Raw genomic sequence first — 26,523 nt, 5'->3', positions numbered from 1 at the left:
GGTGTTTTTTTTTTTGTGGGGAAATGCCGGTACCTGACATTTTTGTCTTTTTCTCTTGCTTTGTGCTTCAAATAAAAAAATTAAAATAACAAATAAATAAAAAAGCAAACAAAAAAAAAATAAATGAAAAAAAAAATCTGTGCATACCCATAAAATATGGAGGTGGGCCTTATGAGAAGACTGCAATTTCCTGAAGGCAGTCACAAATACATTGGTCTTTTATAGAACCATATTTATAAACCAGAATCGTAAATTTCATCTGTGGACTACTGGTAAGCCAGTGCAATGTTTTCAGCATGGCAATATGTAATCCCTATATAGGTCACTGGTCAATATGTCTTAACCTGAAAAGTCTTTATTGTAGATACAGTCACATCATTGGTACACATAAATCAAGAAAGTTGTGGTTAATGGTATAGATGTATTGACCAGTGATCTACATTTGCCACGCATTAACTATGTTGCATTTGCTCTATATGTGTGTGCCATTTACTGCGCCTTTTCTGTGTGCTAATATATAATCCCTGACATTTCAGCCTAATAGAATGTGAACAGCAATATTTTGAACAAGCTACAATCTAGCTAGCTCCATCTTTGTAAGACCAGTATATCAAGAATTAGACTAATCCAACTGTATGGTAATTAAGGCACTGGTAGCAGAGACCAAGTAAGTTCCTTTGACAGGCCTCAATATCTGAATGTCCTATACACATTACTACTACTACTTAACATTTCTATAGGCTTCACGATATATACAGGGAGTCCCAGAACTTACCTAAAACAGAACTTGGGCAGGAACTGTGGAAATTGTAGACAGGTTCAAAATGAAGATAATATGTTATGGTTTTTGGTGGAAAGAGTTCAATAGATTGATGGGAAACGTTCATTATTTGATTAATATTCTGCTTTTTGGCACTTCAAAGCAGAAAATGAATATTCAGAACCCTTTCAGACCTATTTCATGTAAAATAATATAATATGTTATATGAAGGGTAATGTTCAAAGCTGTTTCCAAAGGTAAAAAAACAGAAACTTTCTCCCATGAAAATCAAGGCTTTGAATATTGCCTAATCTGTCCATGGGTTAAAGTACCTGTGTTGTTCAATAATATACTTTAACAATAGACTAAAAATGTAGTCTGTAGATAGAGGACATACATTGGAACACCATACATAGTTTAGATTAGAGGTATGCAAACTAAAACCCTCAGGCCAAATCTAGCACGACGATACATTTTTTTCTGGACCTCTTCTCTTCAGTTTTCCCCATTATCTTTGGCCCCTGGCACTTTGTAACGATGTCATCAACAATGGTCTGACATTGCGGGCCTTTCTTGATGATAATGATCTAGGTGTCGGCGGCTGGTGGTGACATCCCGGACAGGGTGATCGGTGGTTCCGAAAGAGGAGGAGCATCACAGTCCTGTCAGAATCATCTGTGTGCACCGCTGGAGGACCCCATCCCACCAGCAGCCAAAAAACAGAGAGACCCATGTGGCCGCCAATGGACCCCTTTCCATTTGCAGCTAAAAAACAGAAAGGCCCATGCGCAGTCACTGGTAGATCCTATCCCACCAGTGACTGAAGAAATGAAGCCGGCTTTTTACCCATGAATTTCATTTCGAGTAATGTTTATTTCATTTCTTTAGTTTAAAAAAACAAAACAAAATAAACATTGAAGCTCCCCCCAAAAAAAACTGAAAGAAAAGAAATGAGGCCTCCCAGGACCTCCTATGTCCCTCACCTATCCTTCCCACCTGGAAAAAAGGCCAGGGCCAGGATCCTCCATAGCCCCCACTTACCCAGTTTGGGGGGATCCGCAGAAAAGGCTTAGGCCTCGGCCCAACTCTTTGTCAATGGGCGAAGAAGAGCCAAAGAAAGAAGATACCAAAGAAGACCTCAGAGGCGTGGACTCTGGGCCTGGGCCTGATCTGGGCCAAAGTCCAGGAGTCAGAACCCAGCCTCAGGCCTGGGTCCACCTGGCATCAGGCCTGGGCCCAGTGTTGGGACCTGGCCTTTGGGCCAGGTCGTGTCATCGGGTCTGGATCTGGGCCCTGGCCTAAGCTGAGGCTCCGACAATGGTCCTGGGTCTGGGCCAAGGCCCCAGCACCTTTCCCGGTTAGGACGCTGCATCGGATTTCAAAAGTATGGGGGAAGTTATCAGGAAATTTCCTGGGCCTGGGCCTTTGCTCAGGTCTTGGCCTAAGTACTGGTATCGGGCCAGGGTCTAGGCCAAGACCTTGGTGTTGCATTTGGGCGTAGGCTACAGCCACTTAGTCTGGTTGTGGCCTATGCCTAGGTGAGGCCCTGGCTTCGGGCCTAGGCATGACTGGCAATATTTTTTAAAAATAGGTTTTCAAAACCTATCCATAGTGGTTTCTGCTTTGGTCCTCTCATTGTTGGGTATAGTTGCCACTGTATCCGCCCAACCTTCCCCGCTCACAGAGTTGTAAGGGGAACCCTCCCTGGCTCCTGCTACAATAAGCACCAGTAATGTTGCCCTGTTAAAAACATGTTTTCCCACCCCTGGTTTAGATTATTCAAAACTATTCCCCACAGGGAAAGCAGTCTCAAATCTCTGGGTAATTTTTCCTTTGACAATAATAAAAGCAAAAACTATCCACAAAATTTAATTTTCATTACTGTTGGAAACCCTGTGTGTTAAAATTACCCACAGCAACTGATTATTGCCCTCATAATCACCAAAGCAGTGCTGCAAAGTTATCTAGTTATAGAAGGGAGCATTTTTGGCCAGTCTTGGATTTGAACTTGCATCTCACTACATGGTAGCATTTATAATCCCTAATTCTACCCATTGTAATTAGTGGTTCCAGAGTGCATGAGGATGGGGTTGTCAGAAATCCAGGACTGGCTTAAATTTTCCCTCCTGGTATGGGGTAATTTGGAAACTCTGTCAAGGGGATCCTAGAGAGGGACATGGGAGAAGGTGATGCTTCTTAGGCATTTCCAACTACAGCTGCTAAAATTGATGCTTAGCAATATGTTGTATGGAGATTACGGGTTGAAAATAACAGAGAAAAGATTTTCTCCTACTTCTATTCACCATAAAAATATATTTCATTTATTTAAAATCTTTTGTATGCCACTTATACAAATATTTTGTAGGATCTAAGCGATTTACAGTAAAAGAAGAAAATACATAATTCAAAGACAGAAATAAGAAACAGAGGAGGGGGTTTGAAGGGAACAAATTATGAAAGCAATATTATTTGACATGTGTGATAAGAATTTCTTCAGTTCCTGTCCTATCTATCAAGTAATCACTTTAAATATTCCTCAGAAAGTCCTTTTGGTCCCTCTTCCTACCATACATTCTCCATCAAGCCAAGCAGGCTGGAGAGTATTAGTTGATACTGACAAATTGTTATAGAGCCTATATCAAAATATATGTATGCTAATCAGCTCATGAATAATTAATCTGGGTTAGCCCAAATTACATAAATTAATGTGGTTTGCATTAACTTTCCAGTAATGCAAAATCTAAACTACTTCTCTGGAAGCTAATGCCAGCTCCGAGGGAGCTCTCAATTCCTCCCATCCCCTTATGACTCAAAAAATAAGCTCCAATTTCCCTCAGACAAACCACTTTTGTATGTGTGTGTGGGGGGGATAATGGGGTGAGTCTGATATTGGTACCACAAGAGGCTTTCCTGAGAAGTACTGAACCCTTTTCTTAGGTGGCATGTGGATAGAGAGAATTGAAAAACCCATCTGTTGATCTAACAGAAACATTTTACTATACTTCTTATAATAGAGATGTAAAGTTTTGCATTATCAACAACATTAACATAGATTAGCTACCATTAAAACCTAATTATAAAATGGACACTGTCCTAAAGTCTATAATCCTTTTAGTATAATCGGACTTTAAATGTTCTACCGATATGCACATTAAAATCAGCACATTAATCTCTGTTAACAGCCAATTTTAATGCAGTTTAGTACACAAAATCCCTATGTATTCACTGCTTATTTCTGCAAGGCAGGCTTACAAAATTTAAAACAATATGGTATTCATATTTTGATTAGTCAAAGCTGATACATTGTAGGGATGTGAAGAGGCAACATTTTTGTTTTGGTTCATTTATTTGTTTTGTAGGTCACGTACATTAGTTTCAAAGGAAAAACACATTTCATTCATTTGTTTCATGTGTTTCTCATTTCAGTCAGTGGAGGAAACAGTGCAGTCTATTTTGAGCTTCAAAATTGTGGATTTCCTAATCAATTCGACATGAATACCTAAAGGCAGTATGAGAGAGCAAAGTGGTATAAACGTCCTAAGGCACCATGAAGGGGGAACAAAGCAAAAAAGGTGGCAGAAGAAAAGCCCAGGCACTAATAGAAGGATAAAGCAGCACTAAGAGTGCCATGAAGACTCCAAAACACCATGAGAGGATCAAAGCAGCCACCCATAGTGGCAAGAACATGCTACTATGGGTGGCACCAAGGCTGGGATATAGCAGCAAGGTTGAATGGCAGAAAAACTCCAAAGGTGGCTCATCAGGAAAATGGTCACAAGACAGAGTGACAGCAAGACTCTCAAGGTGCAAAGTAACAGAGTAACATATTATTTATGGCAGAAAAGGACCAAATGGTCCATCAATTCTGCTCAGCAATCTTCTTAAAGTAGTAACTTCCAATCTGTGCAGGTCATTCCCATGTTTCTCTTAAGGGCAGTAACTGCCACTTTGTGTAGTAATCCCCAAGTCTTATGATAACCCATAAAAATGTCTGCTAGCAACATTTTTTACTGGGTGATGAGCTTTGCTGAAAATACAGACAGTGCTGCATGACATTCTTTGCTGATGGACAGCCTTAGAAGCATTCCTGTGCTTTTTCCCTTATGTCTGCGTATCAGTACCCAATACTGTAAGAGTTGGGGGACCAAGTTGGTTGTCATCTGAATATAATTCCACTTTTCCCCCCTCTCATTGAAGTGGGGAGCAATCTTGCAGTTGCATAAAAAGCATCAAGACTTATTGATTAAGCATAGTAATCTCCATGTCTTCTACTAAGGGTATTAAATGACACACCAGCAAGTTACCCTCATGCATGCTTTCTTCATTTCCTTTGGGACTTGGCTCTAGAAACAATCCTGTGGAAGAAGGGGTCATTGGTTAGTCGTCTGAATCCAATTCCTCTCCCTCCCCCCCAGCCATCTAAGTGGAGAGCAATATTGCAGTTGTATTAAAAGAATCAAGGCTTATTAAGAACATACGAACATAAGAAATTGCCATACTGAGTCCGATCAAGGATCCATCAAGCCCAGCATCCTGTTTCCAACAGTGGCCAATCCAGGCTACAAGTACCTGGCAAGTACCCAAACACTAAGTAGATCCCATGTTACTGATGCCAGTAATAGCAGAGGTCATTCTCTAAGACAACTTGATTAATAGCAGTTAATGGACTCCTCCAAGAACTTATCCAAACCTTTTTTAAACTCAGCTACACCAATTGCAGTAACCACAGGTTAAGGGTTAAGGGAAGTAATCTCCATGCTTTCTGCTAAGGGTAGTAACTGCTACACCAGCAAGTTACCCCCTGTAAGCTTTTCTTCATTTCCATCCTCTAGCTTTTAGAGATCCACAGTATTTATATCACATGCCCCTTTGAATTCTTTGACTGTTTTGTTCTTCACTACCGTCTCTGGAAGGGCATTCCAGGCATCCACCACCCTCTCTGTGAAGAAATATTTTCTGATGGGGATTTGAGTCATCCCAGAAAATACTAACAGTTAATCCAAAAGCACAACGAGCCACGATATCTCACATCAATACGTTGTGTAATCAAAACTTTTTTCTTCTATGTGCTGTATCTTATAGGTTAATTTATAGATGGGACCATCATAACACCCAGGTTTGAGTCATCCCCCATGGAGTTTCTTTTTATGGCCCCTAGTTCTATTGTTTTCTTTCCAATGAAAAGGTTCAAAGTTTGTGCATCACTAAAAACCTTTTAGGTAGCTGAAGGTCTGTATCTCCTCTCTTCCAGGGTGTACATATTCATATCCTAAAGCCTCTCCTCATAAGATTTCCGATACAGACCCCACACCATTTTGATCACCCTTCTTTGGACTGCCTCCATCCTGTCTCTATCCTTTTTGAGATACGGCATACAGAACTGAACCTCGTACTCCAATTGAGGCCTCACCAAAGACCTGTACAAGGGCATTATCACCTCTTTTTTCTTACTGGTTATTCCTTTCTCTAGGCAGCCCAGCATTCTTCTGGCTTTAGCTATTGCCTTGTCACATTGCTTCACCATCTTCAGATCACCAGCCATTAGCCAATATTAACCCAAGATTCCTCTATTGGTCTGTGTAAATCAGTCTTTCATCCCCCATCACATACAGCTGTTTTGGATTACTGCATACCAGAAGCATGACTAAATTTGTTGGCATTGAGTCCCAGCTGCCAAACCTTTGACCCTGTGATCCTGTCCAGTCTGAACATGGCAGCAATGCTGAGTAGAATAAAGACTTCTAAGATGTTGGATAAGGAGTATAGCAGCAAGGCAGAGTGGCATGGGAGCTACCTGTCACCTTGTTGAAGCACTTGACACTTACATCCGATTTTGTAGAAGAGAATGGTTTGTCATCAGTATCATTTTTGTCATATAAATGTTTACTGCATTCCCTACTTGAAATTGATCTTGCTGCTGGGTGGAGTTTTGGGTGTCTTGTGAAATTTTCTTTCAGATTGTAACTTTTGTCACAATCATAACATTACAATGGGCTCTCATCAGTGTAGCTTTCCTGGTAACTTGTGAGGTTTAGTTTATGAAGAAACTTTTCCAATATTTTGTAGCTTAACACAGTCTCTTACCTTTGTTGATTTTCTGACTTTGCTTTAGTTCTATCTTACTACTGAAACAATTCCCATATTCAGAACATGCAAATGTCTCTCCTGTGCTTGATTTAAGATGTGTCTGCACTTTTTCCTTCTACCTGAGGGTTTTGCTATAGTCTGTATATGTAGGGAGCACTTCTCTCAGGATATGTGTACCTGGCAGCTAAGGGAGAGAAGGCCGCACAGGAGACCTCCCCCATTTAATCTTGTTAGCATGAGCAGACAAGATGGGGTAGGGGAATTGCAGGTTACTATATAATGTCTGGAAAAACATAAGTCCTGCACCTCCCTTATATACTGCCCCCTTCATACCATCTGTCCTATGCCAATCCCTAATGGTATTAATAACTGCAGGAAATGATACAATCACCATACACAGAACAGTAAACAGGTCTTTAATAGTGAATATATATATATATATATATATATATATATATATATATATATATATATATATATATAGCAGAAAAAGAAACTTTAGGTGCTTAGATATAATGTGGATAAACCATATGACAATCTGTATCAGGTAACTCTATAATAAAAATATATACAAGTACTTTAAAATGCAAATATATAGCAATCACTTTATACTACAAAATTATGGCTACAACTTTATAATGCAATTATATTGAAATGATGTTAAAATGCAAATAAATGGCTATAGCTTTATAATACGACTATGTGGCAATGATGTTAAAATGTGAATATATGGCAATAAATTTATAATCAAATAGGTGACAATAACTTTAGAGGAAATTATAGACTTCTTCATTCCCTTGAGTACTCAGGCCAACAGTTTTCCCAGTCATAGTCTCATGGTATGCATACCACAATAGTTGGGGCCCGTGAAGATGGGGATAACCCACAAAGGAAGAAAATCCACAAGAGGTGTTGAGATATGAAATGGTATTTTTTTTCTTCTTCCAGGCTGATGCAACTGTCCCCTGTTTCCTCTGCTGATGTGGATGTTAACCACTGCTCAGCTCTGAACAGCATTCAAATAGATGCAGCTGCAATCAATGAATCTGACCCCTACATACATGCATGCAGATGCTGACACAGCAGTGAAGAAATAGGGAGATGAGAAAAGGAAACGCCCTTCCCCTGGTACTGAAGGGTGGCTGGGCCTCTGGTCTCTGCTTCAGTTTTGACACTGTAGGTTTATTTAGCTTAAGTCTGCATCTTGTAGCTCCTTCTAGCCAACTCCAGGTGCTGGGATTTTGCTGGATACCTCCTCTCTCGGGGACTTCAATCTCTGTCCTGAGACAGGGTAAGCTCTCCACTAGGGATGTGCAGAGCAAAATTTTATGTTCATATTTCTTATGTCCGAAAGGGGGTCCCACTTGCGGCCAATATGGACATAAAAAAAATCCAATGAGTTGGGTATATGTACATATGTGCAAAAAAAAAATTTAAACCCCCTCACCCTCCTTAATCCCCCCCCCAGACTTACCACAACTCCCTGGTGATCGAGCGAGGAGTGAGGACGCCATTTCTGCAATCCTTGGCGAGAAGCATGTGACGTCGGCGGCACGTCGAGTGACGTCGGCGCCATGTGATTCCCGGCGAGTTCGCGCCGGACGGCTCGTTCGGCCCAAAAAGAACTTTTGGCCAGCTTGGGGGGGTCAGGAGGCTCCCCCAAGCTGGCCAAAAGTTCTTTTTGGGCCGAACGAGCCGTCCGGCGCGAACTCGCCGGGAATCACGTGACGCCGGCGTCACTCGACGTGCCGCCGACGTCACATGCTTCTCGCCAAGGATTGCAGAAATGGCGTCCTCACTCCTCGCTCCATCACCAGGGAGTTGTGGTAAGTCGGGGGGGGGGGGGGATTAAGGAGGGTGAGGGGGTTTATATTTTTATTTTGGCTCAACAATCGCGATTTCCCACATATCGAACATATCTATGTTCGATATGTGGGAAATCCGATCGTTTATGTCGAATCAATTTTTTAAGTTAAAAAAAAATATGAGTTGCGTTTTACTAATGCGGTCAATCCGAATGCACACCCCTACTCTCCACAGCTGCTGGGCTCTGGCCAGGTCGCAGTCTCCACTCTCTTGCTTCCAGCTGCATTTAAAAGCTGCTTTCCTCTGTTTCACGGGTCTGGCCTCTTCCTTGTCCCTCCAGATCTCTCAGATCTCTTTTTTATCTCCCAGCTGCTTCTCCCTGGTCAGATCTGTCTCTCAATGGTCCACGCAATTCTACTCAGCCAAGAACAGATAGAAATTGTGCCTCTTTTTCTGGCAGCAATTGTCTGAACTCTCCAAAGCCTTGCTTCCTGAATCATCTTCAGAGGGACAGCCATGTTAGTCTGGTGTGGCAAAAATGACAGGAAACAAGTGGAAGCTTGTAGACTAACTAATTTATTAAAGCCTGAGCTTTTGAGGACAGAGTAAGAGTTCAGATTCACTGAAACTAGTCATGGGACCACTACGTCAGCATGAATAAGGAGGGGGGTGGGGGAATCTCTCTCTCTCTGTTGACGTTTATCCCTGAAAGTCATGGCTCTGAAGAATCACCAGCTGTTGCAATAACAAGTCTTATCTTCACTCAGACAGTTCCCTTGAGTTTACTGTGTCCTTTTTTTTTTTTTATAGCAGGGACTGCCAGCAGATTGTGAGTGCAATCCTTTATCAAACCGATGAGGTTCAGTGTAGCGGTCCAGTAGAAATCTCTGTCCCTTCATTACTTTAAGCTCAGAGGGCAGGGATCTGAATTATAGTACTCTCTTCAGTATCAGATTTCTCCAAGGCTGGTGCCCTGCTGATGAGGCCACAGAATGGTTTAAAACGAGGTAACTTCAGACCGTTTGCTGGCCTGGAATACAGCCATGCCCCCAAAGAGCCTCAGGAGGCTCCAAAGGGGTTGTTGGGAAATGCCCAGTCTGTAGGCAACTAGATGGCTGAGGGCTGCAGAGTGGAACAAAACTGCCAAAGTGGTACATTTGGAGCATGAAAGGTAAGCAAATTGTCAGCAAGAACCACAAGGTGGTACGTCAGGGGCTTGGTGGCTAGGCAGAATGGCAGCCCAAATTACCTGTTAGACCCTGCTTGCACCCCCTGTTTGCTCTACACAACCATAGAATTGAAGAGGAAACATAAATGAATGAGAAAACAATTTTCATTTCATTTGTGGCCGTTCATTTCAGGGGTTTACAAATGAAAAGAAAATGGACTTATTTTTTTATATATTTTTTTACCTATTTGTTTCAAAAGAATGTACATCCCTAATACATTGAAATCCTGCTATGTGGAATGATAATCTCTTGAGATAAAGACAAGTTCTAAAGTATGATGCATGAACCTTAGGGGAAAGAACACAACTCACGCATTAGGTTCAAAACCTCTGAATAAGTCCAGTAATTATGCCTCAGTCATAACTACAGATTTTTAAATCTCTTTCCAATCACATTTGCAGGTAAGAGTTAACCTTTTAAATTGACTGCAGATATTTTTTTTAAATAGTGCTATGTTTATTGAAAGGCATATTCATCCCAATATCTCATTTTTTTGTTCATGTTGGTTGGCACTACTAACTATAAAGAACAAAGAGATTTGCCTAGAAGACCAAGCTGAGCCTTTCTATTCCAATTCATCTCAGATTTGCCTGCACAACTTGAATAATGTTTTGTTCATCACTTGTTTCCTGCCCTATGTTTACTTAAAATGCTTTAAACAAAAAATGAAACAATACATAATTTTGTATTTGAATAGAATCAGTACTTATGTGTGCTTTAAATTCATGTGCAAAGTTCTTTGGAGGTGAATGTGCTTAACGTCCATTGCTATTTCTTAAAGTACTGCATGATTGACTGTGAGCCAAGAAGTGAAAAGAATCTGATATAGTGTATAACAGCAAAAAGTAGCTCAACAAAAATAATAGAAGCAGTAAATCTTCTTTCAAAAGCGATAACTAAGCATGACAACCACAATTTGACACAGATCAAGCTATGCTTTCGTTTGGTCTTTGTGAGGTCATTATTTTGCAGCATGGCAAGCAGACAAGTTATCCAGCTAAATTTAGCCAGAGAAATTATGATGAGATTTCAGCATAGCAGATTTAGCGCTCTCATAACAAATAGCCAGAAAAATCCTAGTTATCCAAATAAACTTATCTAGCTAACTTTAGGACTGCTCTCCAGAATGACCAGATTTATCCTAAGTTATCTGGCTAACTCTGAAAAATTGTTATACAAATAAGTTGGAAATGTTCAGAGTGGCAGTAGATGTAAAACCCATGGTTTGTATGGCTAAGTCCCAAACCTAGGCCTGGATTTATCAAAATGCATTAAATATCACATGTGATAGGAAAAGGGGTGTATTTTATGGTAATAGGCTGTTTATAGCCACTGGAGGGGAAGAGAGAGAGAGACTAACCATAATATGCTCATACTAGGTAGGTATTTATACCTCTATATGAGGCCCACCTAGTTACTCGAGGTAAGGTTTAGGTATTAGTGTAGGGGTTAGGGGCCACTTTGCCATTCAAAGTGAGACGTACGAACAGAACAGTGCTCTCTTGAGAAGATTTGATGACCTTCGGAGTGAGGAAACTCAACCAAAGATGAGATTTGTGCAATGTTCTCTCAACCTAGCTTGATGTTACCCAGGTAAAGAGTTCATCAAACTAGGTTGAGAAACATTGCAGAAATCTCATCTTTGGGTGAGTTTCCTCACTCTGAAGGTCATCAAATCTTCACAAGAGAGCACTGTTCTGTTCGTACGTCTCACTTTGAATGTCAAAGTGGCCCCTGACCCCTGACCTCTACACTAATACCTAAACCTCACCTTGAGTAACTAGGAAACTCAACCAAAGATGAGATTTGTGCAATGTTCTCTCAACCTAGCTTGATGTTACCCAGGTAAAGAGTTCATCAAACTAGGTTGAGAAACATTGCAGAAATCTCATCTTTGGGTGAGTTTCCTCACTCCGAAGGTCATCAAATCTTCACAAGAGAGCACTGTTCTGTTCGTACGTCTCACTTTGAATGTCAAAGTGGCCCCTGACCCCTACACTAATACCTAAACCTCACCTTGAGTAACTAGGTGGGCCTAATATAGAGGTATAAATACCTACCTAGTACAACCACATTATGGCTACTCTCTCACTCTCTCTCTCATGGCTAGCTCTCCAGCAGCTTAAAAATATGAAATTACAAAGCCAGCCCTTTTTCTAATTTGCATTAAAGGCATTTTTTTTATGCGAAACAACATAGAGCACTTTGATAAATGACCCCCTTAGCCAGATATACCATGAATATTGATCCCTGTTTTCCTGACCATGGAGATGTTTGTGCCCTTGTTTTTTTTACCATGACTTTAAAATAATTCCATAACCTGAGTATAACGTTTACAGAGTTATATGAAAGCTGTAAAAATATGTTACGTGTAAAAGCCAATGATTTAAAACAGTAAAATGGACATATAAATTGAGGCCCATATTAAGATACAGTCCAGATAGCAAAGTTAGCCAGATACATTTATCTGGCTAATTTGTAGGTATATTCAATAATGTAGCCACACTACTGAATATAGGCGACTATCTTAAAGTTAGCCAGTTAACTATAGCACCCTTCTTTACGGTAGCTCTTTGGCCCTACCAGGGAGTCATTTTTCAAATCACAGTCTTATCGCGGGTCTTAGGGCCCTAATGCCTGCGATAACGCCATAACACATGCGATAAATAACGCATCGCGACATGCGTATGCAAATTTGAAAAATGTATTCAACTGGGAAGAGTTTGGGAGGAGTAAATTAAAATGAGGGGGGAGGGACTTAACGTTGCGTGCGATAATGTAACGCACACTATTGCGGGATTGAACTACACCTTTTTTCCTGGCGTTATGCCTGCGATAGCTGTGTGTTACAACGGAACCGGGATTTGTGATAAATATCACAAATCCCGTTTCGGGCGGAGAGGGAGGGAGAGAGAGAGACACACATGCATACACATATTAGTCAACTTTTTGTACCCCAGTAAGAGCGGGCATTCTGAACTTGGGGGGAGGTTTTGGAGTGCTGCTTGCATAAGAACCTTACTAAGAATGTTACCTTTGAACTGCTATGAATTATCTAACACATTCATTTTCCTCTGCCGAGGACAACAGTATTTGAACAAATAGAAAAATATTAGTTTGAGTACATTATCCTCAATACACTTACCTTTCTGTGATTGTTTCTCTGAGTCCACTAGTAACTCCCTTAACCACTGTACTAGCTTTTGGGGTCAGCACCACCTGAGATATGAAAAAGGAGCCCTTCTTCCTTTTTTCAATAATGGATGACTGGAGAAACTGAATCAGTTTTTCTGTGTCTGTCGTGTTTGCCCATGGAGCTGGCATCATCTGTCCAGGCCAGAGAAAGGACACTTCCAGAGCCACTGGACTGTGGTAGAATACCAGTATTTGATAATTTTTTTCCCACAGGTACTGAAGACTTACTTCTTGGGCAAAAATAGCTGGGCACATCTTATTTCCAAATATGTCTTTAAGCATTTGCACAAGGTTTTCATGATGGTATTTCTGCATCCCATAGAAATGATTGAAGTCCAAGAAGACTACTTCTTTGTGGTGTTCAGTAAGAAAAGCATTGATCTCTTCAAGGCCTTCATTGACTTTGGCACTGAATAAACCATGAGCAAAATAGAGTTCATTGTCAGGATCTCTGGGTTTGGTGGAAATTCGAAGGTCAAAGTATCGTATCCCAGCCTCCATCTGGCTTGTAAAAGTCATTGTCTGTGTCGCCAACCACTTTCTCATCAACTTTTTAGCTACTGTCCCAAACACGGAGACAAAATTCTGAACAGTTTCTGGTTGTTCAGGACCCACTGGAGAGGCTTCATCAATGTAGAAACTGAAGGAGTCATGAGACCCTAAAAGTAAAATGTAAAAACAAGTTTTTACTTGGCACTTATCATTTACATCAAAGTGTGTATATGTATACATTTACATACATCAATTACATATTTTCAATGAATACATTTCCTTTATATCATTAGTAACAGTAAAATATTTTGTTATAAAGTCACCAATTCTTTATAACTCTAGGTAGCACCATATTAATTACCATTTGCATCCCTGAACTCCCCTTTAATTAGCTATGAATCACTCATTAGTCTGTTTTTATGCATTAGGATGTCCTATTATCAATATTATTTGAAGGCTTTATCTAATATTCATTTATTCAAGTATACAGGTTCTCTATTTTGTAAAATATGTTTTTGTTGCCCTTAATTTTATAAATGCTCTTTTCACAGATTTTGAATACTGGCAGCCGACGGCCAGGAGATGGCTCCAGGACCCTCGCTGGACAACCAGGGACTTTTTGCAAGTCTTGTGGGGGTCAGGAGGGTCCCTATATGCTTTAGAATCCTTCACAAATCTCTTACTATCATCCATAAAACCCTGCACAACCCAGACATCCATTGGCTGAATAACTCCCTGCAATATCACACATTGAATAGACCCACGAGAATGGTGTATAAAGGAACCCTCTTCATTCCCTGCCCCCTGCCCCCAAAACTCATCCATCACACAGCCACGAAAGAACGGGCCCTCTCCATTGCTGTACCAACTATTTGTAAATCAATGCCCGCCCACCTGCGTCAAGAACACTGTACCCTGGCTGTTTAAAAAAGCTTTCCCGGACACCGATTAATTCTATTCAGCCAGATTCTACCACTTCCACATGTAAAAATGTTATTACTAATGTAAATACCTATACCTAATGTTATTCTCTCCCTTTTCTTCTCTCCTCCCAGTTCTATTACCTTGTTATTTGTAACTGCTTCCTTCTACACAAATAGGTTATTGAATTGTTCACTGTACACCCCTGTTATATGTAAACCGGCATGATGTGTTTGCAACATGAATGCCGGTATATAAAAATTTTAAATAAATAAATAAATAAATAAAACTTGGCTCTTCTCACAAGCCTTTACCTAACCCCTCAGCCCCATATCCTTCTATGGGTACTACTTTATTACTAGCTACTGCTCTATGATACATATTGTACATACTCCTTTCCAATCTAAAGTTAACCCATTACTTATATGTAGATGACGTCCAAATCCTTATTCCTATCACCGAATCACTTCAAAAGACCATACTTTTTTGGAACTCCTGCCTCCTCTCCATTAACAAACTCCTGTCTAACCTTAACCTAATACTCAATACTGACAAGACAGAATTCCTCCTGATCACTCAAGATGGCACCCTTCCATTGAATAGCTCTCACCTTACGCCGCTCCCAGTTCTCTCCCCACGGGTCAGAAACCTTGGGGTGGTCATGGATAACCATCTGAGCTTTTCTGATTTCATTAACACTATGGTTAAAGAGTGCTACTACAAACTCCAAGTTCTAAAAAGGCTTCGACCCCTCCTTCATTTTCACGATTTCAGGTCAGTGTTACAATCCATCATCTTCTCGAAAATGGACTACTGTAATTCACTGCTTCACGGTCTCCCAGTCTACACCCTAAAGCCTCTTCAACTGTTACAGAACGCTACAGCAAGGTGTCTCACTAAATCCAACAAAAGAGATCATATAACACCAGTTCTAAAGAAGCTCCACTGGCTCCCAGTCAAATCTCGAATCCTGTTTAAACTTCTATCAATCACCCACAGAGCCATATTCAACAACACTCCACTGGATCTCAGAATCCCTCTTCAGCTTCACACCTCTTCCCGACCGCTAAGATTAGCACAAAGAGGAACTCTACATGCACCTCCCATGAAAACATCTTTAAGTAAAAGAGCTCTATCCACAGCAGGCCCCAAACAGTGGAATCTGCTTCCTCCGGAGCTAAGGCTGATACATTGCCCCAACACGTTCAAAAAAAGACTCAAGACATGGCTATTCGGTCAAGCATTCCCTTAACTTACTTAGTCTTCCACAGCTCCCATAGACTGTTTTCATACTGTTGACGTCCAGAACCTATGCTCATGTTTTTACTCATCAATAAGAAATTTCTCCCTCCTCCCCCCCTCCACGAACAACCTTCCTTCCCCCTCCCCCCCCATTAGCAAACCTCCCTCCCCATGCGCTAGTTTCGCTCTAATAGTGCATACTGCTACTGTTCCTAGTTATGTTATGTTATATTATCCAAGTTGTTCACTCCCTTGTTCATTGTAAGACATATGTTGTCATTGTTTTCTACTTGTTATAATGTAAACCGGAGTGATAAGTAATTCTGTTACCTGAACTTCGGTATAAAAAAAAAAAAGTTATAAATAAAATAAATACTGTAAATAATTGTCATATATTGTTATAATTCTTATATAATTGTAAATTTTTGCTACCATTGCTTTCCGGGTACTTGACCATGCTATCCTAGCCTTCTCCCCAAGTTCAGTTCCCTTATGTTTTATGTAACTTCGCATTTCTTTAGTCAATGGTTTCCCCAATTCTATGTAAACCGATGTGATATTTACTTGAATATCAGTATAGAAAAGTTTTAAATAAACAAATAAATAAATAGAGGGTGATACTGATTTCTATACAGAGGTTCTCTCTCTCTCTCTCTCTCCCCCCCCCGGTGGTTATAGGTAGGAAATACAAAATTTCTGGCACTTATCGCAAAGTGTGAAAAAGTTATTGCAGTTTGCACTAATACCTATGCAAAGCGCTAAGATAGCACACTTTTCAGTAAACAGCCTATTACCATAAAACACACCCCTTTTCCTATCGCATGCGATATTTAGTGCATTTTGATAAATCCAGGCCTATGTCAGATCTTAACCGGTTAAGTGGCCCTTATGTTATTATGTTACTATATGATAATTTGCTGCAAAATATATTGATTTTCCTTAAATTTTTCTTTCCTTACATTTTTAAAGGCATTAAGTTCTCATGAAAGGTGCTAGACATATATATAACAGCGCAACATTTGGTGGGCATGCTCAATAATTCAAGAATTTTTCGCAAAGAAAACAGCATATATAAAACAAATATTCTAGTGTTAAAACAGTGCTATTAATCTTAATTGATTAAGTTGATTTCTCCTTAATGATGGTGGCAACTTTTTCCATGATATTTAACATTACATCAGTGAACAGCTAGGTTTCATTATTTAAATTATTAAGAATTCACTAATGAATAATATTGTAGGGGTGTGCATTCGTTTGCAACGTATTGGCAATCCGCAACGTATAGGGCCATATTCATTGTATTCGTGGGGAAGCGAAACGAATCGTGATTCTAATGAATACAACAAATCTTCACCGAATTATTCGGCCATCTAAAGGAGAAAATTTAAACAAAACCCCCACCCTCCTGATCCCCCCAAACTTGCCAAACCTCCCTGGTGGCCCAGCGGGGGTCCGGGAGCCATCTACTGCACTCACGCAGTCGGCTGCCGGTATTCAAAATGGCGCCAATAGCCCCTGTGACACAGTAAGCGCAAAGGCTATCGGCGCCATATAACACTATAAGAAGGGGTACTTTTAACTTGATGTGGGGTTTGGGGTGGAGTAGGTTTGGGGGCAGGGGTTTACATACACAGTCAGAGGTATGAACAGCATAGTTGACATCACTGAAGATTTTCTGCCATTTGAATTGATGAAAGGTACAAGAGGAGTTGATTTGTACAAATCAAACAAGCTAGGTAGAGAGTGCATTGTACAAATCCCAATCCCCCCAGTCATGCTTAAAGAGAGCACTCACGCCTCTCCCTTCATCCATTTATAAAGTGTCACATTTGTTAGGGAGGGGCTGAGGTAAGGAAGGCAGATGCCAAAAGTTAAACTTATATTTTGAAAACAATAAACAGTCAGAGAGGTTTGGGGAGGAACTCTGCCCGATTTTCTGTCATTTGAATCGATGAAAGGTACAAGAGGAGTTGATTTGTACAATGCACTCTCTACTTCCTCTTATACCTTTCATCGATTCAAACGACAGAAAATTGAGCAGAGTTCCTCCCCAAACCCCTTTGACTGTTTATTTTTTTCAAAATATAAGTTTAACTTTTGCCACCTGCCTTCTTCACTTCAGCCCCTCCCTAATAAATATGACACTTTATAAATGGATGATGGGAGAGGAGTGAATGCCTTCTTTTAAGCATCATAAGTACCAGGGAGAGGGCAGGAGAGAGGGAGGCAAGGCAGAAAGTTAAACTTACATTTTGTAAAAAACAATTGGAGGGGTTTGGGTTGGTATTGGCTAGAAGGGGACTTTTTTTTCATAATCAGTGGGAGATGGGAATCAGGATGAAAGGCCTGCATGCAAATGTTTTTTGTTTTTTTTTAATATAGCCATTTAAGGCTAAAGCTATATGGCCACATGTGCCTGGATAACTTTAAGTTATTTGGCTGACTTTTTCTGAATACACGGCAAAACTGGCTAAGGGGGTCATTTTCGTAGCGTATCGCACGCGAAAAGGGACTTTTCGCGTGCAATAGCTAGATCGGGGCGGAGTCAGCCCCAGAAGAGGAGGAGTTGGGATGTCGTTGGGGCGGACGCGTTGGAAACTTTGCTGGCGGCTAAAAGATAGGAACCCTTTTCGCTGCCAGTAGTGGGCCCAATAGCACCACATTTTACGATGGCGCTATTGGGTGCGAAAGCCGCGGAGATGCGATCGCTGCTGGCTTTCGCAGGCCTGCCCCCCGCTTCGCCCCCCACCCCCTGCTACTGCCGGATTCTCTAAGGTCTGCGACCTTAGAAAATCCAGACCTAAGGAGGTCATTTTCTAAAGGAATCACATGCGATACCTAGATTGGGGTGGTGCAGGGCGGAGTGCGCACCGGAAGGGGAGGTCGGGGTGGACTCGGCGAAGACTTTGCTGATGGCGAAAGGTAAGACTCCTTATCGCCGCCAGTAGTGCGCCCAATAGCGCCACCTTTCACGGTGGCGCTATTGGGTGCGAAAGCCGGCAGGGATTACACCGCAGTGGTGTGATCGCTGCCAGCTTTCGCAGGCCCGCCCCCCATTACCGTCGGATTCTCTAAGGTCTGCGACCTTAGAAAATCCAGGCCTAAGTTAGCTAGATAATTTTCCCTGCAAAACTAAGAGATTCAACACATGGAAATGGAAACCAGGACGAAGGGGGGATATGTTTAAGGACCAATGATAATGTTTATTTTTTCAGAAAAACCTCTTTCCAGCACATTTAAAAGGAAACACTTTGAAAGGGTTTTCAGGTTCTACAATGAGAATGCAGACTTATTAATCCCAATAATATAGTTATCATGACAAGACAACTAATAAGATGTTAAATATAGAAAAAAAATATAATCAACACCTTTCTACTGTTTATTCAGCTCCTATCTGTAGTGTATGATTTTCTTTTATATTTTGTATACTTAAATGTTATATATTATTGTATTCCTATGTAAGGGATGCCTTGTAACTGAACAAAATGACAGTAACTTTAAAACAAGCACGTGGATGCCAATAAACGCACATATGTGTGTGAGAACAAATATGCTGGAATTTTAATTCGTATGTTCAATTGAACGCGTATGATTTAAAATTCACCTACTGCATATATGTGTGCTCCTAATTTTCAGAAGTTACACAAGCAAATATAATTCACGTATATTCCTTAAGACTGTTGGTTTTAATGCACGCAGGCAGATTTTAAAACATGCTCGTGGGAAGGACATTCCCAGTTTTCCCAGTTAGTACACCAGTTTGCCCAGTCAGTCTCGAGGTAATCCAGACCAGCCTGCCCTCCCTCCCAGTTTACCCAGACTCTCACCCAGTTGTTTCAGCCCTAAACATAGATTTATGGAGACTTACACCCAATCAAGAGCAGAAGTAAACATGTCTGCGGCTGATAGCCCACCGAGTGCTGTGGCCGCTGGATTTAAAATATGGATTTATACGCATAATAGTTGTCCCCACCCCAGAATATGCCCCAACTTTGCACCTTTTTTCTTTAACTCACGCACACGCATATACATGCATAATTTGCGGCTTTTAAAATATGACACGCTCGTGCTAGTGTATATAGGCCTTTTACCGTGAGCAAGTCTTTTAAAATTCACCCCATATGGGAGCAATTTTTGAACAGAATTTTGTAGGTAAACATGTTTACTCATGGAAATAAAATCTTTTGGTAAATTGCTTTGTATCCTCTTGTGGGGAAGAGTATGCGCAATTGCGCATTGTCCACAGCAAGGCATGTGAAAGGGCAGACTTGGGGGTAGGGTTATGACGAGTAAACTCAAGTACGTCTAAGGAAATCCCTGTGCATTATTTTTATCCCACGTACTTTGCATCTGCAAAATGTGTGGTAAAAAAAATCCCCAGAACACTGGCCACAGCAGGATTTTCAACAGGGAAACTCCACGGCGAGTGCCTATATTTAAAAAATATATTTGTCGGCTACTGTTGTGAATCCTTTTGTTGTTTATTTTCTTCTCCGAGCTTTCTACCTGAACAATTTGTTGTCATGCAGTACGAGTGCTTCCTTTAACCTTTACATGAATACAGACCCACCAGAATGGTAATGATCTGAGACAAATGCCTGACAGCTCTTTGATGGTGTTGTGGATAGGCAACAAGATCTTCTAGCTCAGCATTCTATTAAAGAAAAACAAAATAAAAATGCTAGTTCACTGAGTGAATAGGACACTGAATAATAAAACCAGTTACCTTGCCAGCAAATACGTGTTGGCAATGAGTTGAGAAACATTTTTACTAAGCATTAATGGCAGCTGATGCCACAAAGCCAAAAATATCCAGCAGAAGCAAATATTTTGCACTCTACTCAATCAAGATTCCATCATGGACATGGAATGGAGACAGCATTAATAAGTTTGATGAATACTGTCAGGATGCAAATGGAAGGATGCAGATATTCCCTTTGAATATTGTTTGAAACATTTATTTATTTATTATTTAAAATAATTATATTCCACTTGTTTGAATCATTCCAAGTAGATTACAATAGTACAAAACACAAAATATAATCAAATAAATAAATGAAAATAAAAATGGATAATAAAATAAAACATAGGACAAAACAGTAAAATATGTAACATTTAAACAAAGCTACATATTAGTAATCTAAAAACTAATTAAAAGCTTTAACAAACAGGATGCTGTTTAGTATCTTCCTAAATGGTTTAATATCTTAAGAACATAAGAACATAAGAAATTGCCATGCTGGGTCAGACCAAGGGTCCATCAAGCCCAGAATCCTGTTTCCAACAGAGGCCAAACCAGGCCACAAGAACCTGGCAATTACCCAAACACCTAGAAGATCCCATGCTACTGATGCAATTAATAGCAGTGACTATTCCCTAAGTAAACTTGATTAATAGCAGTTAATGGACTTCTCTTCCAAGAACTTATCCAAACCTTTTTTGAACCCAGCTACACTAACTGCACTAACCACATCCTCTGGCAACAAATTCCAGAGATTTATTGTGCGTTGAGTGAAAAAGAATTTTCTCCGATTAGTCTTAAATGTGCTACTTGCTAACTTCATGGAATGCCCCCTAGTCCTTCTATTATTCGAAAGTGTAAATAACCGAGTCACATCTACTCGTTCAAGACCTCTCATGATCTTAAAGACCTCTATGATATCCCCCCTCAGCCGTCTCTTCTCCAAGCTGAACAGCCCTAACCTCTTCAGCCTTTCCTCATAGGGGAGCTGTTCCATCCCCTTTATCATTTTGGTTGCCCTTCTCTGTACCTTCTCCATTGCAACTATATCTTTTTTGAGATACGGCGACCAGAATTGTACACAGTATTCAAGGTGTGGTCTCACCATGGAGCGATATAGAGGCATTATGACATTTTCCGTTTTATTAACCATTCCCTTCCTAATAATTCCTAACATTTTATTTGCTTTTTTGACTGCTGCAGCACACTGAGCTGACGATTTCAATGTATTATCTACTATGACGCCTAGATCTCTTTCTTGGGTGGTAGCTCCTAATATGGAACCTAACATCGTGTAACTACAGCTAGGGTTATTTTTCCCTATATGCAACACCTTGCACTTGTCCACATTAAATTTCATCTGCCATTTGGATGCCCAATCTTCCAGTCTTGCAAGGTCCTCCTGTAATGTATCACAGTCTGCTTGTGATTTAACTACTCTGAATAATTTTGTATCATCTGCAAATTTGATAACGTCACTCATCGTATTCCTTTCCAGATCATTGATATATATATTGAAAAGCACCGGTCCAAGTACAGATCCCTGAGGCACTCCACTGTTTACCCTTTTCCACTGAGAAAATTGACCATTTAGTCCTACTCTCTGTTTCCTGTCTTTTAACCAGTTTGTAATCCACGAAAGGACATCGCCTCCTATCCCATGACTTTTTAGTTTTCGTAGAAGCCTCTCATGAGGGACTTTGTCAAACGCCTTCTGAAAATCCAAATACACTACATCTACCGGTTCACCTTTATCCACATGTTTTTGAGTAGTTTTTAAATCATCTGGAATCATATTCCATAAATTTGGGCTAATATTCACTAAGGCTCGCTTTCTTGTTTGCTGCAAATGACCTGCCTTAACATTCGGGATATCTAAAAGTGGCTGTTGAAGATCTCAGGGTTCGTGTGGGTACATATTTTTTAAAAAGTCTGGACAGATGGTGTGGGTCTAGGCCATAAACAGATTTATAAACAAGCATTTGATAATGAATTACTTCTGGCACAAATGAAATGTATCACATTGAGTGGAAGTGATTGAATAATTTTGTACAAGATGGTATAATGCGATGCATACACTGGTAACAGCAATGCTCTAGTGTTTGCATTCTGAATCAGAGGTGCCTCAGCCTCACTTTAATTTCCACTCCTGTTTTCATCTATTTTTCCCCCTTGCAGAGCTTATTTGGGTTTGGGCCATTGTGCCAGCTATATGCTGATGATATTCAGTTCATAGCACATGTGGATATGGGGGCTAGGAATTACAACTTTGAATTTGTGTCTTGAGGTAGTAGCTGGTAAATATATCAGGCTTAGTAATCACAAACTTAAACTCAACCCATCCAGTTCTGGATGGTGGAATTAACTTCTTGTTAATTCCACCATCCAATTCAGAGATCTACCTCCAATTCTCAGAGTCTCTATGTAATTAAGGGATCAATCTTGACCACTAATTCTCAGTGGAAACCCAGATTTCAACTGAGGTAAAGTCCATATTCTTCCATTTATGTCAACAGACAATTAGATAACTTTGAAAAATGCAATCTAACCACCATCATTCACTCCCTGATCACCACTCACATTGACTACTGCAATTTCCTGTGCCATGATATGCCACAGCACAGGCTCAAGCACCTCTAACTGTTGCAAAACACAGTACCAAGCCTTTTGGCAGTCTCCGTCTAGCAATCATATGAAACCTATTTTGTATAAACTCCATTTTCTCCCCATTCAGAGCAGGCTAAAATTTTAAGCACTTTATATTGTATTCATATGCATGAACTTGTCAGGGTTATACCACTCTGTGGTATTACCTATGCGAAGTGCTAAGATAACCTATTTATCGCAAAGTGCACTATTATCATAAAACATGCCTCTCTTCCTATCGCATGTGATAGTTTGATGAATCCTGGCCTAAATTTGTACCTGAAGCAATGGAGGGTGAAGTGACTGGCCAAAGATCACAAGGAAAGTGAAAGTAAAAAGCCTTGAGGGATGCCTGTAGTCAAAGGGTATGTAGAAGAGGACATGCTGTCAATGTTGACTATGAAAGTGTGATCTGAAAGAAAGGAAGTAAACCAAGCCAGAATTGTAGATGAAATACCCAGGGATTCCGACCTGCTAAGTAAAATGCTATGACTGAGCATGTATAAAATGGCTGAGATATCTAACAACACCAGCATGAACTTTTCCAGGAATTGAAACCAAGGTGGATGATCTCAAAGCTTGATATCAACAAGATTCTGTGTGGTGGAAAGGGCAAAAATCAAATTGAGAACTATCAGGGAAGTCATTGTTATCTACATACTCCTGTAACAGGTTCAGCACTAACTTTTCCATAATTTTAGCAGAAGTGGTAAGTTAGAGACTGGACAGTAGTTAGCTGGATCTGTGATATCGGAATTGCTTTTCTTAAGGGGATAACAAATCACTGTGGACTTCAATGATGAGGGAAACAGACCCTCAGAGAAAGAACAATTGATAATATTTGTCATGAAATTTGCTACATTGGAGCGAAGTACATTAATAAGGCTGGTAGAACATGAATTGAATTGACAAAAATTGTCTTTAATTTTTCCTAAAACCTCTACTACCTTGGAGGTGCACATGGGTGTGAATTCAGTCCAATGGGGGGTACAAGAGCCTGAATGTATACAAATATTGTTTTTTACAATGTATCTGCTGATTTGTCATTGGAGTTATCATTATTAAGCATATTTTTCCCTATTGTATGACATTAATTTATTACTTATTAACCACTTTCCTAACTCAATAGAACTGCCCAAAGCAGTTTACAACAAAAACATACATAATATCAAACAGCAAAAATAAAATCTACATAAAAATAAAAGTTCAACATTGAACAACATAAAAACATATGAAAAGGCCATATAGATATCAATATTACCCCAAATATCTCATCTCCATCATCTAAGGTGCCAAAGACTGGACAGTACACCATATTTCACAGTGCATTAAAAAATTAATCAGAAAAACCTCTGAAGGAATCAGAGGTTTTTCTGATTAATTTTCTTTTTCCTTTTTGGTATTTTTTTCAATGTTGGTTTTTTTTTTAACTAAAGAAACAAAATAAATGTTTCGCAAAACTAAATTCATGGGAAAAAAAGCCCTGCAAAAATGAAACAAAAGTTTTCTCCCTTCCCACCCCTACTGAATCCTAATGAATGCAGAGCTCCAACTTCCAACCTGAAGGTACCCAAGAAATTGACCTTCTAAGTTCTTATTGCAGTACTATAGATCTCACTTATTCTCTGGCCTGATCTTTACTTTCTCACAACCAAGGCTCCTCTGTGCTTATCCCATGTTACTGTTTTGGCTTCCATCACGTCCACTGGGAAGCAGTTTCCTTTCCATGAAAACAAGTTTATAGTTTTAGCCCTAAATCCATGCCCTTTGAGCCTCTTGTTTAGAATTTCCTTTAAATTGAAAAACACTTGCATCTTGTGCATTATTATTACCTTTAAGGTATTTAAATGTTATCATATCCCCCCTCTCTCTTTTCTATTCTAAATTATTAAGTCTCAACTCCAGATAGTTGTATTCCTCCTTCAAATAAAAGGCTATATCACTCTATTTGGCAGCTTGTGTTCCTGCAACCATCCTCACATGTGAAAGTGGGATCTCAAAGGCAGGCACTTGCATGGTAGGAGAATCTGCATAATATCCTTGAATCTCCTCTAGTTCTTCAAACAGCCCCAGGGTTGTCCCTGTCAGTCTTCCTAATTTTTTTTTCACTTCTAGTTTCTAATTCTTAGTGATGTCAACATCTAAGTCCTCTCCTTGTTGGTTGCTCATTGAAGAACAGCATGCTAGGATACGAATTTTCACATCAAGCAAACATCTTATGCTTACCTGTAGTATACATAAAGTTATACATTTACTCAACACATTTTGTTCTGTGTCAATCCATTTTCCACAGTGAGAGTTTGCATACATTTCACATTTATTTCCTCAGCTAACTATTGCTTGTACCATTAAGTAGTACATGGTATTTTCTTCCTTCTGTTTTGTAATGATTTCTCTTCTGTAGCATTTGTTGTTAAAATACATACTCAGATCAAAATTCCATAATGAATGTGAATTCCATTATTTCCATGAGAGAGAAGAATGTGAAAGTTATGAGTTATTTTTATATCTCTGAATTTTGTTTTACTTGTGAATATAGCACCATAAACCTTATGTTCTTATAGCAGGTTAATCCTCCTGGATATCTGTCAAGAAGGTGCTTAAGATGTTTCATGATGAACATCCATCAGAAGCTTGCCATGAGATACAGAAACATATTTATGTAGGCAATCTTTCTATTTCTTTTTTCTACTTATGAAGATAGCACAGGATTTATAGGATGCCTGAGATGGTGTCAGTTTTTGGATTGATGCTTTAATGTCCTTTCCTGTAGTAATTTGAACTCTCTGAAGGGTAGACAAGCACATTTCTGATATTATGACACATTTCAAATCATTAGAGGGTGGAGAGATTGGAGGCACTATTAACTGGTAAATGAGGGAATATTTATGCATCAGATCGCATTAGAAATTTGTGGATTGTTCATTAATACTATTAGAAAAAAGCCCTTTAGATTTATACAGAGACTTTATACAAATGTATATAATAAAAATGTCTTTTACAATTATGTTAGGTTTCAATTAATGTTATTGGTGGCCATCAAAGAAGTCTTCATCTGCTACAGTATAATGAAATACTTTTTTGCTCAGAGCCTTATATTTAATCATAGGTCACATCTTCATGTGGATAGCACTTTTTTTTCTCCTTTTTTTGCAGTTAAAAATCAACTTTTCTTAATTTGTTTTCTTTTTTTACTTCAAAATCTCAAATCATCTACTTTTGCAAACGAAAATGAAATGTCTACTTATCTTCATGTTTTTCTTGCACCCAAACCCCAACACAGGATCTGTCTTTCAAACTGCTCATTCTTCCTCAGGGGAACTTTTTTCAGTCTTGACGGAAGTGTTATTTCAGCCGGTTGAAATAACACTGATGACGCTAGGCAGACATGATGGAAGCTGTGT

The 26,523-nt window shown here is 39.8% G+C and overlaps 1 protein-coding gene across 1 annotated transcript in view; it reads right to left on the bottom strand.

Moving 5' to 3' along the window:
- PLCXD3 (phosphatidylinositol specific phospholipase C X domain containing 3) overlaps window positions 1-26,523 on the bottom strand; it is a 303,638-nt gene that overhangs the window by 89,389 nt on the left and 187,726 nt on the right. Inside the window, exon 2 of the mRNA XM_029578100.1 lies at window positions 13,028-13,736. Coding sequence (XP_029433960.1) covers window positions 13,028-13,736 — 709 coding nt within the window. The remainder of the gene's footprint in view (window positions 1-13,027; window positions 13,737-26,523) is intronic.

This window comes from Rhinatrema bivittatum, chromosome 1 (assembly GCF_901001135.1).
Source record: "Rhinatrema bivittatum chromosome 1, aRhiBiv1.1, whole genome shotgun sequence".
Lineage (NCBI taxonomy): Eukaryota > Metazoa > Chordata > Amphibia > Gymnophiona > Rhinatrematidae > Rhinatrema > Rhinatrema bivittatum.
Note: the sequence above shows the minus strand (reverse complement) of the source record. Positions and strands in the feature narration are given on the sequence as shown.